The sequence below is a fragment of the Prionailurus viverrinus genome, chromosome B1, assembly GCF_022837055.1.
Source record: "Prionailurus viverrinus isolate Anna chromosome B1, UM_Priviv_1.0, whole genome shotgun sequence".
Taxonomy (NCBI): domain Eukaryota; kingdom Metazoa; phylum Chordata; class Mammalia; order Carnivora; family Felidae; genus Prionailurus; species Prionailurus viverrinus.
The window spans coordinates 43,038,525-43,057,653 of record NC_062564.1 but is presented as its reverse complement, the minus strand read 5'-3'; the positions used below and the strand labels follow the sequence as shown (position 1 = coordinate 43,057,653).

General features: G+C 33.2%; 1 protein-coding gene across 9 annotated transcripts in view; it reads left to right on the top strand.

The window, feature by feature from the left end:
- The window catches only part of ADAM2 (ADAM metallopeptidase domain 2), a 137,011-nt gene that overhangs the window by 79,439 nt on the left and 38,443 nt on the right, over positions 1 to 19,129 (top strand). For all 9 annotated transcript variants that reach the window (XR_007151574.1, XM_047856111.1, XM_047856118.1 and 6 more), the window contains 3 exons: positions 4,794 to 4,974; positions 8,905 to 9,003; positions 9,104 to 9,299. Coding sequence is in view for 8 of the 9 variants with exons in the window: in XM_047856111.1 (XP_047712067.1) it covers positions 4,794 to 4,974; positions 8,905 to 9,003; positions 9,104 to 9,299 (476 nt within the window). In the remaining variant the exon portion in view is untranslated. The remainder of the gene's footprint in view (positions 1 to 4,793; positions 4,975 to 8,904; positions 9,004 to 9,103; positions 9,300 to 19,129) is intronic.

Below are 19,129 nucleotides of genomic sequence, written 5' to 3'. Positions count from 1 at the left end.
ATGGATAGACCCTGTGATTATTATATAATGCCCTTCTTTATCTCTTGTTACAGCCTTTAATTTAAAGTCGAGTTTGTGTGATATAAGTATGGCTACCCCAGCTTTCTTTTGACTTCCAGTGGCATGATAGTTTTCCATCCCCTCACTCTCAATCTGAAGGTGTCCTCAGGTCTAAAATGAGTCTCTTGTAGACAGCAAATAGATGGGTCTTATTTTTTTATCGATTCTGATACCCTATGTCTTTCGGTTGGAGCATTTAGGGCATGTACATTCATATTATTTTTGAAAGATGTGGGTTTAGAGACATTGTGTTATCTATAGTTTTCATGCTTGTAGTGATGTCTCTGGTATTTTATGGTCCTTGCAACATTTCACTCACAGAGTCCCCGTTAGGATCTCTTGTAGGGCTGGTTTAGTGGTGATGAATTCCTTCAGTTTTTGTTTGTTTGGGAAAACCTTTATCTCTCCTTCCTTCTGACAGACAGACTTGCTGAATAAAAGATTCTTTGCTGCATATTTTTTCTGTTCATCACATTGAAGATTTCCTGCCATTCCTTTCTGGCTTGCCAAGTTTCAATAGATCAGTCTGCCACTAGTCTTATGGATCTCCCTTTGTAGGTTAGAGCCTGTTTTTCCCTAGCTGCTTTCAGAATTTTCTCTTTACCCTTGTATTTTGCCAGTTTCACTATGATATGTCGTGCAGAAGATTGCTTCAAGTTATGCCTGAAGGGAGTTGTCTGTGCCTCTTGGATTTCCATGCCTGTTTCCTTCCCCAGATCAGGGATGTTCTCAGCTATGATTTGTTCAAGTACACCTTCAGCCCCTATCTCTCTCTCTTCTTCTTCTGGAATTCCTATGATAGGGGTATTGTTCCATTTGATTGCATCACTAGTTCTCTAATTCTCCCCTCATACTCCTGGATTTTTTTATCTCTCTTTTTCTCAGCTTCCTCTTTTTCCATAATTTTATCTTCTAATTCACCTATTCTCTTCTCTGCCTCTTCAATCCGTGCTATGGCCCCCTCCATTTTATTTTGAACCTCATTTCTAGCTTATAACTATTTCTTAGCCCCTTGATATCTGTAGCAATAGATTCTCTACTTTCCTCTATGCTTTTTTCAAGCCCAGCGATTAATTTTATGACTGTTATTCTAAATTCTTGTTCAGTTATATTGCTTAAATCATTTTTGATCAATTCATTAGCTGTCACTACTTCCTGGAGTTTCTTTTGAGGAGAGTTCTTCCATTTCTTCATTTCTGGTAGTCCCTGCAGTTTCTCCAAACTACAGGGCACTTCCCCTGTGCTGTCCAGAGTAACTTGTGTTGTTGGGTGGGGCCACAGTCAGACCCAATGTCTGCCCCAGCCCACTGCTGGGGTCACAGTCAGATTGGTGTGTACCTTATCTTCCCTTCTCCCAGGGGCAGGACTCACTGTGGAGTGGTGTGGCCCCTGTCTTGGCTACTTGCACACTGCCAGGCTTGTGTGCTGCTTCTATGGGATCTGGTGTATTAGCTGGGGTGGATCCGTAAGGTGTACAGGGGTGGAAGGGGTAGGCTTAGCTCGCTTTGCCATCGGTGGTCCCATGCAGGAGGGGACCTGCAGCCCCAGGAGTGAGGCCGACCCGGCAGAGGGATGGATCCACAGAAGCACAGCGTTGGGTGTATGGGGATTCATTTTCCTCTATGTGGATCCCCTGGTGGTTTCTTTTCTCAGAGCCTCTTTCCTGTGGGCAGCTCTCAACCACCATTTATGTCCTTCCTAACCTCTCTGGTGTGACTTATTCTCTATATTTATTTGTGGATTTTATTCTGCCAGGCTTTGGATTGATCTCTGGTTTCTTAATGGGATGTGAGTGATATCCAGTTGTAAACATGGGATGGAGTGAGCTTAGGGTCCTCCTACTTTGCCATCTTCACAAACCTAAATTCCACTTATTTTTTTTTAAGTCACTGGGGTCTCTAGTGATATTACTTCTTTTATGTCTCATATAATTTGTTATTTTATTTTCTCTTTTTTTTTCTCAATCTCTCTAACTTGGGCTTTATCAAATTAATTGATTTTTAAGGCTATATTTTAATTTTATTGACTCTTTATCATCACTTGTCCAATTTCTTTTCTTAACTTTATGCATACTTTGGGGTAAACTAGATTTTTTTGTTTATTTTAATTTATTTTGAGAAAGACTGAGAGAGAGAGAGAATGTGAGTAGAGGAGGGGTGCAGAGAGAGAGGGACAGAGAGAATTCACAGGCTCTGTGATCATAGCAATGTGAGGCTGAATCTCACGACCATGAGATCATGACCTGAACTGAAATCAAGAGTCGGTTGCTAAACTGACTGAGCCATCCAGGTGCCCCTCCCCTAGATTTTTAATGTGAAAACTCAAATATTTTATTTTAAACTTTTTTTCTTTTTGTGTAAGCCCTTTAAAGCTGTACATTTCAGTCTAACCACAGCTTCTATTGAATATCATACATGTTGATATTTTGTGTTTCTTTTTCATTTAGTTAAAATATTTTTATTTTCTTTGTAATTCCTTTTGTCTAGCAGATTGTTTTAGAAGTATTTCAGTTGCTTTTCAAATATTCGTGGATCATCTAGATGCCTTTTTATTATTTATTTCTGATTTAATATTTATTGTTTTTGGATGTACATATTTTGAAATTTATTGAGACTTATTTAATGATAGTAATTATTTTTATCTTTTGTTTTCCATTTTTGCTTGATTATCTCTATGCTGTACAAACTTCACAGTAAGAGAATGTGTTGAAGTGCTGTATTTGTTTTTAGTTACTAATTGAAGTGCCTCTAATAATTTCCTCAATGTTATATTAGAAGACAGATTTTATTAACTTTGTTTCTAATGAGTGTTGCTTCTTCTAAAAAATGCAAATATTGAACACATGTTTTGCTTATGGATTAAGCAAAAGATGATCTATTCTAGTACCATCCACCTCAACGTAATGAGAACATTGCATCCTGCTGTCAATGCTTTGCAATATTATGGTAAGAAAATAAATGTTTGAAATGTCATTAAAACAGCAATATCCTGATTGATATCTGTATTTATTGGGATGGAATCCGTTTTTATATTTAAATGTAAGTTCAGAAACCCCAAAGTAATAACAGCTTAAATCAAGGATAAGTTATTTTTATTTTGGGAAATTAGAATTCTATTAATTGCATGACATTTCACAGTAAAATTTTACATTGATTTCTACACTGTGACTTTCATATCCAGGATCATCTCATAGTTCATAATGGAAGCTTTGACTACAATAGTTAACCAAACTTATAGTCACCAATAGAATAAAAACCTGGCTGTCAACATTACTTTCTATAATTTAAATTTATGGTTTTGTTTTAGGCCAATTATCTGACCTTTATATAGATGTTATACTAACTTTACAAAAGGCTAAGAAATGTAGACACTACACAAGGAAGCCATGTATTTGACTGAAAACCAGAAGCTCAATTATCAAGGAAAAATGAGAGAATGGAGAATGAGAACATCCAGCAAGTGTTTGCTAAGACTCAAGCTTCAAATTAATTGTCTAGTTGGATATAATTATGACTGATATTTTCTTTCTAATGTCAACACTAATTTATACCCAGAAGTGTGTCCCTTATAAACGAGTTCACACATAGTAAACACATCTTACATTGCCTAGTTTTTAGTAATGTTCTATCATTTCTCTTTTTGGTTTTTGGTATTTAGATAGAAATCGTCAGAATTTTTGGCAATGTAATAATAAATCAATTATTTGTGGTTATTCTAATGGTAGAGTATGTTCAATAGGGTGTGGCCTCCAAAAAATTTAAAAACCCTAATTTTTCCATGATCCTCATGTAAATAATATTTCCCTGTGATAGTCCGAAGGACTAGGGTTTGCGTCTATTGTTGTAAAATCCAATAAATTCATATTAGCTATATCTGTCATCAAATTATAAATCTTTATGAATATAACTTTTTCATGTATTAATACTATTCAGAATAATAAAAGTCATAATGCAACATCAACAAAAGAATGTACTATTTACAACAGATAGTTTATTCCATGGACTCATTTATTTAAAAAAAATATATATATATATATATGTGCTATATATGTGCTAGAGAACAAAATAGTTGGAATGCCTTTTCTCTGGAGCTAAAAAACTAGTAGGGGAAGACAATGAGTAAATAATTAAATAAATAATAGTTTGGTTGTTAATAAATATTAAAGAATAATAAGTGTCACTAAAAGAATAAAGATGTAAGGGGGTGGTATTTTAGATGTAGGTTTAGAAATGTTATCTCTGAGTAAAAAGTTGGTATTGGACTCTTGAGTTTAGGTGATATATTAGGGCTATAGGCACCAATATCTGAGCTGTCAGGTATAGGTGTTATTCAAAATACGTACTTCAGGATTACCTATGAATAAATATAGATAAAGAAGTGAAAAGCTCAATCTCTTTTGTTAACACAGGATATTATAATATTTAGGGACCATGAAAGGAAAAGGAAGCAACAAATGAAAGAGAGTATTTTGTGAGGTAGGAAATGTAAGAGAAAACAATGTCATGAGTGAGTGTAATATAAGAACCAATAAAATTCCATCATTTATTGCTAACTAAATATTTAATATAAATTCTTGCACAATTGACTTCCCTTGTACAGAAAATAAAATTTTGACACTAACAAAACTGAGCATTTTGACTGTTGTGGAATACTATTAAATAGCTTTATTCCAAGTCTAGGCAATTTATGAAGTAATACTTAACATAAAAATTTGAAGTTTGACGTATGTTTAGTCATTCCAGTGGTGTGAAGATCTTTAGTAACTGCAGCATGGAGGATTTTGCAACTTTTATTTCGAATCCAAAGTCCCAATGTCTTCAAAATCAGCCACACTTAGATCCATCATACAAATCTGTGGTTTGTGGTAATGGACAAGTGGAACAAGGAGAACAGTGTGACTGTGGGGATGCAGAGGTTAGTACTACTTTGGAAGATATGTGTGAAAAATTATAAATAAATTTTTATACTGCCATTTTCCCTAGGGAATCAAAATCACTTTTCTGAAAAAAAGTTAAAAAGGCATATAGAAATTTTAATAAACTGATAAGTGCACTTATATATCAGTATATGGATTCAGTGGTTCATAGATTATCCTTACAGATGATTTTCAAGATCATTAATTCTGTAACTATGTTGGCCTAGGTTTTCACTTTCCCTCTTGAGTGTGTTCTTCCCTAGTATAAGAATACCTTAGAGCTTTGTGGATTTTGTTCCAGACAACCAGAACAAAGTGAATATCACAATAAAGTAAATAAAATGATTCTTTTTGTTTCCCAGTACATACAATTATATGCTTATATTATCCTATCTACTAAGTGTGAAATAGAATTATGTCTGAAAAAACAAGGTACGTGTCTTAAAAATACCTTATCACTGAAGAATGCTTTCAGCAAGTCATAATCTCGCCGTAATGCTGATGGCTGCTGACTGATCAAGGTGGTGGTTGTTGAAGGTTGGAGTGTCTGTGGCAGTTTCTAAAATACGATGGCAATGAACCTGCCTGCATTCATTGGCTCTTTTATGAATAGTTTCTCTGTAAGCATGTGGTGGTGTTTGAAAGCATTTTACCCCCAGTAGAACTTCTTTCATATTGGGGTCAATCATCTCAAACTTTGCTGCTGTTTAATCAACTAAAAGTATATAATCTAAATCTTTGGTTGTCATTTTAATAATCTTCACAGCATCTTCAGTGGGAATAAATTCCATCTCAAGAAACCACTTTCTTTGCTTAGCCATTAGAAGGAACTCCTCATCTGTCGAAGTTTTATCGTGAGATTTCAGTGATTCAGTCACATCTTCAGGCTTCATTGCCAATTATAGTTTTCTTTCTATTTCCATCACATGTGTAATTACTTCCTACACTGAAGCCTTGACCCCCTCAAAGCTATTCATGAAAATTGGAATTAACTTGTTCCAAACTCCTGTTAATGTTGGTATTTTGACCTTTTCCCATAAATCATGAAGCTTTTTATGGCATCTAGTATAGTGAGTCCTTTCCAGAAAGTTTTCAACTTACTTTGGTCAGGTCTGTTAGAAAAATCACTATCTATCGCAATTATAGACTTTAATCAATGGGCTAGAAAATGGATGTTGTGTTAGTAATCTTAAAACAACATTAGTCTCCTTGTACCTCCCCATCAGAACTCTTGGGTCACCAGGAACATTGTCAATGAGCAGTAATATTTTGAAAGGATTCTTTTTTCTGAGCTGTGTTTCTCAACAGTGGTCTTAAAATATTAACTAAGCCATGTTGTAAACAGATGTGCTGTCATCCAGACTTTGTTGTTCCATTTATCGGGCACAGGCAGAGTAGATTTGGCATAATTTTTAAGAGCCCTAGAATTTTTGAAATGGTAAATGAGTATTGCCTTCAACTAAATGTCATAGCTGCATTAGCCCCCAACAAGAGTCACCCAGTCCTTTGAAGCTTTGAAGCCAGATATTACCTTCTCCTCCCTATCTATGAAAATGACATCTTTCAATGGAAGACTATTTTGTCTACATTGAAAATGTGTTGTTTAGTGTAGCCACCGTCATTAATTATCTTAGCTACATCTAAATAACTTGCTACAGCTTTTACATCACCACTTGCTACTTAACTTTGCACTTTTATGTGATGGATACAGATTCTTTCCTTAAACTTCATGAACCAACCTCTGCTAGCTTCAGACTTTTCTGCAGCCTCCTTATCTCTCTCAGGCTTCATAAAATTGAAGAGAATTAGGGCCTTCCTGTGGGTGAGACATTGGCTTAAGGGAATGTTATGGTTGGTTTGATCTTCTATCCAGAAAACTAAAACTTTCTCTATATTAGCAATAATGCCATTTTGCTTTCTTATCATCCATGCATTCATTGATTTTTTAATTTCCTTCAAGAACTTTTCTTTTGCATTCACTACTTGACTAACTTTTTGGTGTAAGAGGCCTAGCTTTGGCCTCTCTCAGCTTTCAACATGCCTTCCTCCCTAAGCTTAATCCTTTCTAGCTTTTGATTTAAAGTGAGAAACATTTGACTATTCCTTTCACTTGAATTAGGCCAATTAATAATCCTGTAATTTCAATGTTGTTGTGTCTCAGCGAATAGGGATGCCTGAAAAGAAGGAGCGAGGGGAGCAGTTCATCAGTGGAACAGTCAAAACATAATTAAGTTTATTGTCTCATATGGACAATAGTTCATGACACTCTCCAAAATCACAATAGTAACATCAAAAGCCACTGAAAACAGATCTCCATAACAAATATAATAATGAAAGAATTACCAAAATGTGACACAGAGACTGTTGGAAAAATGATGCTGGTAGATTTGCTCAATTTAAGGTTGCCACCTTCAATTTGTAAAAACGAATAAGCGAACAAAAGTGATGTTTGCAAAGTACGATGAAATGAAGCACGATAAAATAAGGTAATGCCCACATTTCTTCCAAGCTTAATATCTGCTGGCATTCAGGAAAATAGATACAAAGTTTTCACAATTCAACAGAAAATGAGACATGCTTGTGGCTTTGAATATTTTAATGGAGGTCAATATTTAAGTAAAAAAATGTTTGGATCATTCACAATCAACAAATGCATGTTTTCCAACCCACAAAAATCTTAGATAAAGCTGCTTGATTGGAGGGAAGTGGGAAGACTAGAGATGAAAGGAATGCACTGAGAGAGAGAGAGAGAGAGAGAGAGAGAGATTGTGAGACTCATAATGGGTGTATGGATGTGAGGAAATCAATACATAAAAGGAGTTCAGTTTTCCCTACAGCAATAGCTGAGGTCATGAATGTGTACTGTCCCCAATAAGAAAGTGAACTTTTAGATACCTAGTTGGATGATGTGCTTTTAAGAAATTATTTTCCAGTACCCACTTGTGTTTTTCTTGTTTGGGTCTAAATGTAAACACTTTGAAAATTTTTAGTAAAAATTGACACTTGTGTATCTTAGTTCTATTAATTATAATATAAGTGAGCCAGTTCCTATGATATAACTTTACTCTCTGGAATCCCGTACGGGTAGCAATAACAATAACATTGATTAGGCAGAATAGTTCTGGAAAATAGTTCAAATTTAGTTTGCCCTAATAAGTATTTGACTATAACTCATATTAAGACTACTGAAATCCATGACTTATTTTTGTGTAACTTATTGAAATTTTTACCCAATTAACCCTATTCCAAATCCCTGACAATTTAAAAAGTGTGTGTGTGTGTGTGTGTGTGTGTGTAAGCATTGTCTCTCCAATCTTCTCTATTCTTATCTGTTGCTTTAAGTGTAATAATAGAATTTTTATAAACAAAATCACATGGATGAATCATAACATTAATCAAGGCATAATAAGATATGGATGAATCATAATTTCAGTCATATTTAGAAATATTATTTTCTAACTCTTTGCCTTTAGAGAATAAAAGTAAGTTAAACTTTGAACATCCCATAAAAGTTATAGGCTTATTAAAACACAATAGATTCATAAAGGCTGATTAGGAACTAGTCACTATAATGAAACTGATAAATCATAGTTTCCATTTATTTTATGTCTTGTATTTAACTATCTGTTTGTCTACAAGAGCCAGAGAGCTTGATGTTTTGGCTTTGGTGGACTCAGAGTTTCAGAAAAATCCTACTACAGTATAGTCAAACCTACTCTAGGGATAGAAAGAGTATACAGAATAGCAGAGTAGTAACCAATAAATATGTGTTAAGTAAATAAATAAGTGGCTCTATTTTTTTTTATGTTTGCCAACATGTAATTTAAGCACCTATCTGTATATTAGATAATATTCTGTCACCATTAAAATATCTATCTAGTGTGAGGAAAAGTTGGAAGGTACTTCAGAGCATTTGATTTTCCTTTCAGGATTGTGCTGCTAACTTAAACTCATGTTGTGATCATACCACATGTACATTAACAGTTGGTTCAACTTGTGATATTGGTGAATGCTGTAAAAATTGTCAAGTAAGAGCCTTTTAAATTTTTCTGAACAAAGTCATCTTTTTTATTCTATTCGTATGTTCACATTCTGCTTTATTCAATATTATTTACTTCATTTCATCAGTATTTGGCAAAAGGAGAAATATGTAGACCTTCCTCTGATGAATGTGATCTCCCTGAATATTGCAATGGATCATCTGCAACATGTCAAGATAACTTTTTTATTCAGAATGGGCATCCATGTGGAGAGAATCAATGGCTTTGTCTGAATGGAAGTTGTATAAGTGGGATAAAACAGTGTGTGGATTTATTTGGTGAAGGTATTTATTATAATTTTATTTCTCTTATATGTGTTCTTCTGGAAACCAAAAAGAAGTAGATGTTGATACATAACTGTGATTTAAAAAATAATGTAAGGGCCTCCTGGGTGGCTCAGTTGGTTAAGTGTCCGACTTTGGCTCAGGTCATGATCTCACAGTTTGTGAGTTTGAGCCCAGCATTGCGCTCTGTGCTGACAGCTCGGAGCCTGGAGCTGGCTTCAGACTCTGTGTCTCCCTCTTTCTGCTCCTCCCCCACTCACACTCCGTCTCTCTCAAAAATAAACATTAAAAAATTTTTAAAAAATAATATGATTTTTAGTATATATATATATATATACACACACACATACATATATATGTATATGTATGTGTATATATATATATATATATATATATATATATATCTTAAAGGATTATAGAAAAAAGTTAAGGAATACTGTAAAAAAATATCAGACAAGTTGTCTGGAATTAAAGGTATGAATTATTTCCACAAAATAATAAGGGAAAAGATTCAAAGTCTATGGGCTCTTCATTTGAGAAGGGAAAAAGCAGACTAAATATAAGTTACACTTCCCTCTCTCACTCCATATCCATAGTTTTCTAAGTAAATATAAAATACATACATATGGCTGTGGGCATTAGAGGATCATAAATATAAATCGGCATGAGTGGAATTTAAATCACACATGCAGATACACACAGCCAGATACACACATTCACACCTGGGAACTACAAGGATAGTTTATGAAAATCACAAAAAGGAGTAATGAGGATCCAGTAACTATCAAATAATTGAAAGATGATGTGCACTGAGTACACATGGTACTAAATATACATGGAATCATTTGGTGAAGAAGATGGAGACAGCAGCAATGGCAGCAGCATTTTAGGTCTATAACAGAAGTAAAAGAGTGATTGACGAGGAAATATTTAGGATATTCATATAAATAGCCAAGTGGCTCAACCTTTTCTCAACTGTAATGGGTAATTGCCTACTTTAATTTCTGTGTAAAAAGGAGTTGCAAAGTAATGATCAACTCCAAAAATGGACATACAATGACATAGAATGACTATTGGTTTGAAGAAAGGCAAAACAAAGATATAAGGAAAGAAACATAGAATGGTTAAGTGCTCTCCCCAGGAACTGGATGATTTGAACCACAAAGGAAATTTTGAAGAAAGATATCTCTATCTCTCCATCTCTCTGTCTCCTCTCTCTCTCCCTCTCTATCATCTCTCTCTCTATATATATATCTATCATCTATCAATTATCTCTCTATCTGTCTATCTATCATCTATCTATTTACTATCACTGATCTCTACCTATCTCTTATCTATCTCTATCTGTATCATGTCTTCCTTATCATCCATATCATCTATTTATCTCTATCTACCTACCTATATATACATACAGATAAATAAAGAAAGAGAAAGGGAGAAATAGGAAAGAAAATCTTGATCTGAAAGGAATACTGGTTAAAATGTAAAAATAAGCATATTGGTTAGATCATTGAAAAGGTAGAACTTCTGTTTCAGCTGGCAGGTAAAATTGTGAATTTCACCCAATGTTAAATACATAGATTAAAAAAGAAAAGTATGTGAGAGCACACATTTGAACTCATATAATTTGCTTTCCAAATCTATTTCTGTAAGGGCTGATTGTGAATGATGTTAAAAACAAAAAGGGAAACTAAATGAGGAGACAGAAGAATTAAGCAAGAAGAAATCATCATCATAGAAATTAGCAAAATTCATTGTTGGCTAAAAAACACATCTTTTAAAAACATATTTCAAAATATAAAGAATAATATGAAATTAAGTTATTAGTATGTCAAAAATGTAAGTGACCCCTAGAAGAATAAAAATGGAAAAAAAAATAGTTTCACTAGGAAAAAAAAAAAACTGAAACAAAACTCAATCATTCCAATAAAATGCAGCACAAAAGAGAAATTAAAAATTAGCATTAGTCAAGTATTCATTTTATAATCCAAGCTACAAGAATAATAATAAAATAATTTGAAAATAAAAGCTTATAAAGGAGGGGTGCCTGGGTGGCTCAGTCGGTTAAGCATCCGACTTTGGCTCAGGTCATGATCTCATAGTCCATGAGTTTGAGCCCTGCATCAGGCTCTGTGCTGACAGCTCAGAGCCTGGAGCCTGCTTCAAATTCTGTGTCTCCCTCTCTCTGACCCTCCCCCGTTCATGCTCTGTCTCTCTCTTTCTCAAGAATAAATAAACATTAAAAAAAATAATTTAAAAAAAGCTTATAAGGGGAAAAACAAAAGCAAGAAAATTCTTGATTAACTCAAAAGGCAAAAACAAAGTTAAAAAAATAACATAAAATAAGAGAATAAATTCTAAGACAGCTTATTTACATTTAAATATTTTGTAATTATGTTAAATATAAAACCTCCATTAAAAATTAAATTTAGGGAAAGGATGTAGCAAGTACTGACATATGTAACTATGAGAAAATAACTAGAAAAACCAAGATACACTGTATTGATGATATTTTAATTTTTTTAATGTTCATTTATTTTTGAGAGGGAGACAGAGCATGAGCGGGGTAGGGGCAGAGACAGAGGGAGACACAGAATCTGAAGCAGGGTCCAGGCTCTGAGCCATCAGCACAGAGCCTGACACAGCTGGAACCCACAAATGGTGAAATCATGACCTGAGCCTAAGTCAGAAACTTAACTGACTGAGCTACCTAGACGCCCCAAGGTGCTTTCAGAATCTTAGGAAGAATGTCTTTAAAGAAAAAAAAAAACACATAAAGAGATCATAGCAAAACTACTAGGAAAAAAAAAATGAAAAGAGAACAAAACATCTAAAGTGGGAGAAAAAGACACAGTACCTTTTAAAAAGCAAGTGGAGTCAGATTCCTTGTCAACAATTACAGAAGCTAGATGGCAAAGTAAAGATACTTATAATGGCTAAAAGAAAATAACTACTCACCCACCCAGAATTCTTAATGAGCAAAAAATACCCTGTACATCTTTTCAATAAATGTGCATGAACAACTGTACATTCACATGCAAAAGAATGAATTTGAACCCCTACCTTACACCAAACACAAGAATTAACTTAAGATGTATTACAGACGTAAATGTAAGAGCTAAAACTATAAAACTTTTACAGGAAAACATAGGCATAAATCTTAATGACCTGGAATTAGGCAGTGTTTTCTTAGATATGACACCTAAAGCACAAGTGATGAATGAATAAGGCATAAATTGGACTTCAAAAATTTAAAAAGCTTTCATTCTTCAAGAAAGTGGAGAGGGGCACCTGGGTGGCTCAGTCGGTTAAGTGTCTGACTCTTGGTTTTGGCACTGATCATGATCTCATGGTTCATGGGTTTGAGCTCTGTATCGGGCTCTGAGCTGACAGCGCGGAGCCTGCTTAGGATTTGCTCTCTCCCTTTCTCTGTGCCCCTCCCCTGCTAGTTTGTTCACTCTCAGAATAAATAAAGACAGTTCGATGAATGGGAGAATATATTTGCCAACCATATTTTTAATTATAGACAAAATATATACAAAATATAAGAAACTCATCTGACTCAACAATAAAAAGACAATGTAGTTTAACAAATAAACAAAAAATTAGATTAGACATTTCTAAAAACAAGACATAGAAATGATTAATCACGGGGGCGCCTGGGTGGCTCCGTCAGTTGGGCGACCGACTTTGGCTCAGGTCATGATCTCACGGTTTGTGAGTTCAAGACCTGCGTTGGGCTCTGTGCTGACAGGTCAGAGCCTGGAGCCTGATTCAGATTCTGTGTCTCCCTCTCTTTACCCCTCCCCTGCTCACACCCTGTGTCTGTCTCTCAATAATGAATAAACATTAAACAACAAATTTTTTTTAAAGAAATGATTACTCACATGAAAGATGCTCAACATTATTCGTCATTAAGGAAATTTAAATTAAGACCACAACAAGATACTTCTCCACACTTACTAAAATAGCCATAATTAAAAGACAATAGGAATTGTTGGGAGAATATGGCAAAATCTGAATTCTTATGCACATGCTCGTGGGAATATAAAATGGTACAGATACTTTAGAAAGCAGTTTGGAAGTTCCTTAAAATTTTGAACCTAGCAGTTTACCCTTGATATATGCCTAAGGAAACTTAAAACATATGTCCCCACAAACCTTGTATACAAATGTTCACAATACCATTATTCATAATAACCAAAATGTAGAAACAACCCAAATGTCCATCAACTGATGAACTAGTAAATAAAATGCAGGATATTATTTAGTCAATAAAAATTAAAGAAGTGATGATATTTGGTATTTACCAATAAATTTTGAATAAATTTTGAAAACTTTATGCTAACCTAAGAAAGCCAGAAACAAAATACCACAGATTCTATGATTCCATTTATAGTACGCATACAGAATAGGCAAATATTTAAGACAGAAGATAAATTAATAGCTGGCTAAGGTTTAAAGGAGGGAGGCAGAGGATGAATGTATGAATGTAATTCTGTGTGTGTGTGTGTGTGTGTATTGTTTGACATATATCCAATTTAATATTACAGCATATTGATGACCACCTTTACTGTCACAACTTAATACTCCTGAATGCACTGCAATATATCTGCTAAAAATCGTGTGTTTTGTTGCTTCATTGGTTGTTTATAAACTTAAAAGTGTGAATGTTTCTCAATTTCCTTCTCTGTTCTCTTGGTCATTTTTCTCTATTTGTGCCAGTCTTATGCTATCTTCTCTCCATTTATATCTCAGAGACAAGTTTTGTCTTCTTCCTTTTGTATCTTCTTCATATGTGTTGGCTTGGCTTTCTTCCATATGAACTTAAGTACCAGATTAATAAATTAAATCATGCATTAATTTTAGTTGAATTGATATCCATGTAATATTGAGTTATTCTGTGGATGATCCAATGAGTATGAAGTGGTATCTTGTGGTTTTGATTTGCATTTACCTAAAGACTAATGATGAACATGTTTTCAATGTTCTTATTGACCATTTGTATGTTTTGTTTGGAAAGATATCTATTTATATCATTCACCTATTTTTTAATTGTTAAATTCATGTTTTACAAATATTTTCTTTTGTTGTCTAAATTATGTCATCACTTTTCTGATGGCCTTCTCTAAAATGCAAAGTTTTAATTTTGATTAGGTTCAATTTATTAATTTTTTTTGTATGTGCTTGTGATTTTGGTGTTATATCTAACACCAAATGCACTAACAGAGCATTGCTTAATTCAAGGTCCTGATTTGTTTTCCCTGGGAGTCTTATACCTTTTCCTCTTAAATTTGGGTCTATAATCCATTTTGAGTTAATTTTGTATATGGTGTGAAAAATGGTCCAACTTAATTCTTTTAGCATGTGGATACCCAGTTATCTCAGCATCACTGTTGAAAAGATGATTATTCACCCATTTAAGTAACTTGACATCTTTGCTAAAAAATCACTTGATTGTAAAACAATTTATTTCTAGACTGTAAATTCCACTCCATTGATCTAATACATCTATATTCTTATGTCAGTAGCACACTGTCTTGATTACTGTAGCCTTGTAGTTTACAAATCAGGAAATGTGAGTAATCCAACTTTTTCTTTTTAAGATTATTTTGGATATCCTGGGACTCTTGCATTTCTTAAATTTCAGAATCAACTTGACAATTTCTGAAAAAAAGTCAGCTGGAATTTTGATAGTAATTGTGTTGAATTACACATCAATTTGAGGTGTAATGTTATATTAACTATGTTATAGCTTAGAATCCATGAACATGGGATGTCTTTCCAATTATTTTTATTGTATTCAGCTAATTTTAATTAAATGTTTTATAGTTTTGTAATTATCAGTATACAAGCTCTACACTTATTTTGTTAAACATATTTCTTAATATTTTATTCTTTTTGATGCTATTATGTATAGGATTTTTAAAAAATTTATTATTCATTACTAGTGTGGAGATATAAATTGACTTTGAATATTGAACCTTTATCCTGCAAAATTGCTAAAATTCTTTATTAGTTCCCATAATTATTTTTAATAGGTAGCTAGGATTTCTATATATCAGAAAATGTCTTAGGAAAATGGATATATTTTAATTTCTTAGTTTATAATATATATGCCTTTTATTTTTTTCTTCTTGGCTTTTTTTCCTGACTAGTATTTCCAATATAATATTGAGTAGAAGTACTCAGGGCATATATTATGATTTGTTCCTTATCTTAGGGGTTGAACTTTGAGTTTTTCATTAGTAAGGATGATATTAACCATGGTTTTTTCATAATCCTCTTTATTAGGTTAAGGAAGTTCCATTTCAGTTGCCCTGTTTGTTAAGGTTGCTGGGGTTTTTTTTCCTTAAATCAAGAGTAAAATGCTAGGTTTTCCACTCCTTTTTCTGTGTCTATTAAGTGATTTTTTTTTTGTCTTTTAGTTTATTGATATGGTGCATTACACTAATGTCTAGCCTTGCATTTCTGGAAGAGATACCACTTGGTCAAGTTGTGTTATCATTTTTATATTGATAGTTATGGATTCTTGGTATATGCTTGAGATTTTTTTCTTATTTTTATTGTGAAAAAAATATACATGACATAAAACTTACCATTTTTACTGTTTTTACAATTCACTGTCATTTTACAATTAACATTACTTTGCAAATATCACCATCATCCATCCCCAGAACTTTTTTCACTTTTCCAAACTGAAACTCCATATCTATCAAAGTTGATTTCACTGTTGATTTTCATGTGCAACTGTTTTTAACATTTTTATCTATATTTTCTTTTGTCGCCAATGCTTTTGGCATTGTATCCAAGAACTAATTGCTAAATCCAATGTCAAAAAACTTTTCCTCTCTATTTTCTTCTAAGAGTTTTATAGTTTTTCGCATAATGTGTAGAGAAGTTGAATCACTATGTTGTACACCTAAAAGCAATGTAACATTGTGTGTCAACTATACACAAAAAAATTAAAGTTTTTATTTAAATTCCAGTTGTTAATATACAGTGTAATACTAGTTTCAGGTGTGCAATTTAGTGATTCAACACACACATACAACACCCGGTACTCATCAAAACAAGTGCACTCCTTAATCCTCAGCATATCTAAGAAAAAGTTTTATGTTTATAGCTCTTACATTTATGTGCCTAATCCATTTCATGTTAATTTTAGAATATCCTGTAAGGTAAGGGTTCAAGTTCATTCTTTTGCATGTGTATACTCAGTTTTCTTAACACCAATTGTCGAAAAGACTGTCCTTTCCTATTGAATGGTTTTGGCACACATAAAAATCATTAGACATATATGGAAGGATTTGCTTCTGGGGTGGCTATTTTAGTCTGTTGGTGTATATATCCGTATGTTAGTATGCCAATGTACATGGTTTTGGATACTGTAGCTTTTGTGGTAAGTTTTGAAATCAGGAAGTATGAGATCTCCAAGTTTTTTCTCCATTTTTAAGATTATTTTGACAATTTCAGGACCTTGAAACTCCATACGAATTTTAAGATGGGTTTTTCTATTTCCGCAGATACATTGTTGGTGTTTTAATAGGTTTGCATTGAAGCTGTAGCTCACTTTGGATGATATTGCCGTCTTAATATTTTTCCTCCAAGTCATAAATATAGGATAGCTTTCCATTTTTGTGTTTTCTTTAATTTTCTTCAGCAGCACATTGTGGATTTCATTGTATAAATTTTACTTCACTTTGGTTAATTTTACTTGTAAGTATTTTTTCTTTTTGATGCACTGATAAATAAAATTGTTTACTTAGGTTTCTTTTGGGAATTTTCATTGCTAATTATAGAAATGCAATTGATGCCTTAATTTTTGTATCCTTAAACTTTGCTGAATTTATTTATTAGTTGTGTGAATGTGTGTGTGTGTGTGTGTGTGTGTGTGTGTGTAAAATCCTTAGAATTTTCTTTATATATACAATCATGGCAACTATGAGCAGAGATAACTTAACTTTTTCTGTTCCAATTTAAGTTCCTATCATTTCTTTTACTTGCCTCTTGCTTTAGAGTAGGACTTCTACTAAAATCTGGCATCCTTGTGTTGCTCCTTGTCATTAGAAGAAAAGCTTTCAATTTTTCACCACTGAGTATTATATTAACTGTGTTTTTTATAGGTGGCCTCTACTATATTGAAGAACTTTCCTTCTACTTCTAGTTAGTTAAGTGTTTTTATCATTAAAAAGCATCAAGTTTTGCTTCTTGTGCATCAATTGACATGATCATGTGTTTCTTCTCCTTTATTCTGCTATTTTGGTATATAACATCATCCTTGTATTCCAGGAACAAATCTTACTTGGTAATAGAATATGCTAATGGTTTTGCTAATAATGCTTTAATATGCTCTAGATTTCAGTTTACTGGCATTTTATTATTCATCACTGTAGATTTTTTTTAAAGTTTGTGTTTAAATTCCAGTTAGTTAATATACAGTGTAATATTAGTTTCAGGTGTACAATATGGTGACTCAACACTTGCATACAACAATGAGTGCTCATCACAATTGCACTCCTTAATCCCCATCACCTATTTAAACCACCCTCCCCCCACCTACCTCCCCTCAGGTAACCATCAGTTTGTTCTCTACAGTTCAGTTTGTTCTTGGCTTTCCTCTCTCTTTTATTTCCCTCATGTTCATTTGTTTTGTTTCCTAATTCTGTAGATTTCTTGAAATTTTTATGTCTATATATGTGAGAGATATTGTTCTAACATTTTTTTCTTTTTGAACTGTCTTGTGTTGTTTTAATAATCAAGTCACATGGAATGACACAAAAAGCATTCCTTACTCATAGTTTTGGGAACAATCTGCAATGTATTATGTTGTCTGAAAATTTTGGAGAATTTACCAGTGAAGTCATCCACACTCAGCCTTTTCATTGTGGGAAATTTCCTGATTAATAATTCAAATTTGCCAGCTTTGTTGATCTTTTCAAAGAACCAAATTTTGGTTTTGTTGATTTTCTCTGTCACTTGTGTCTTTTTTATTTTATCATTTTCTTCTCTAATTCCTATTAGTTCTTTACTTCTGTTCCTTTTATGTTTAGAATACTTTTTTTCAATATCTTAAGATAAAATTCTAGGTTATTAATTTGAAATATTTCTTTCCTATTTTAAGCATTTACAGATATCAATTTCCAAATAGTGATTTCAATGTTTTTCATAAATTTCTGTATGTCATGTTTTTATTCCTATTCATCTTAAGTATATTCTAATTTCCCATGAGATTTTTTTTTCTTTGATGCTTTGGTTATTTAGGAGTGTGGTTTTTAATTACCATGTTTGTACATTCCCTAATGTACTTTTATTATTGATTTTTAATTTAATTCCATTGTATTCAGAAAACATAATTGAGTATTCAGAGAACATAATTCATATGATTTAATTTCTTCTCAAATTATTTAGACTGTTTTGGCCTCACATATGACCATTTTGGAGAATTTCCAAATGCATGGAGAAGAATATGTATCCTGCTCTTGTTGGATAGAGTGTTCTATAGATATGTTATGGCTAGTTCATTTGTAGTGTTGTTCTAATTTTGTATTTCCTTCTTGATCTTCTATTTCTTCTGTCCATTATTGACAGTTGACAGAATGTCAGCTATTATTTTTACCTACTTCTTCCTTCAAGTCTGCCAGTTTTTATTTAATAGATTTTGGTGCTTTGTTCCTAGGGGATATGTTTGTAATATTTTCTGTAATATTTCTTCATGCGTTGACAATCTTATTGTAAAAATTCTTTGGTTGTCTTTAGTAACATTTTTTTTCTTATACTTTGTGTGTGTGTGTGTGTGTGTGTGTGTGTGTGATATTTCTATAGCCACT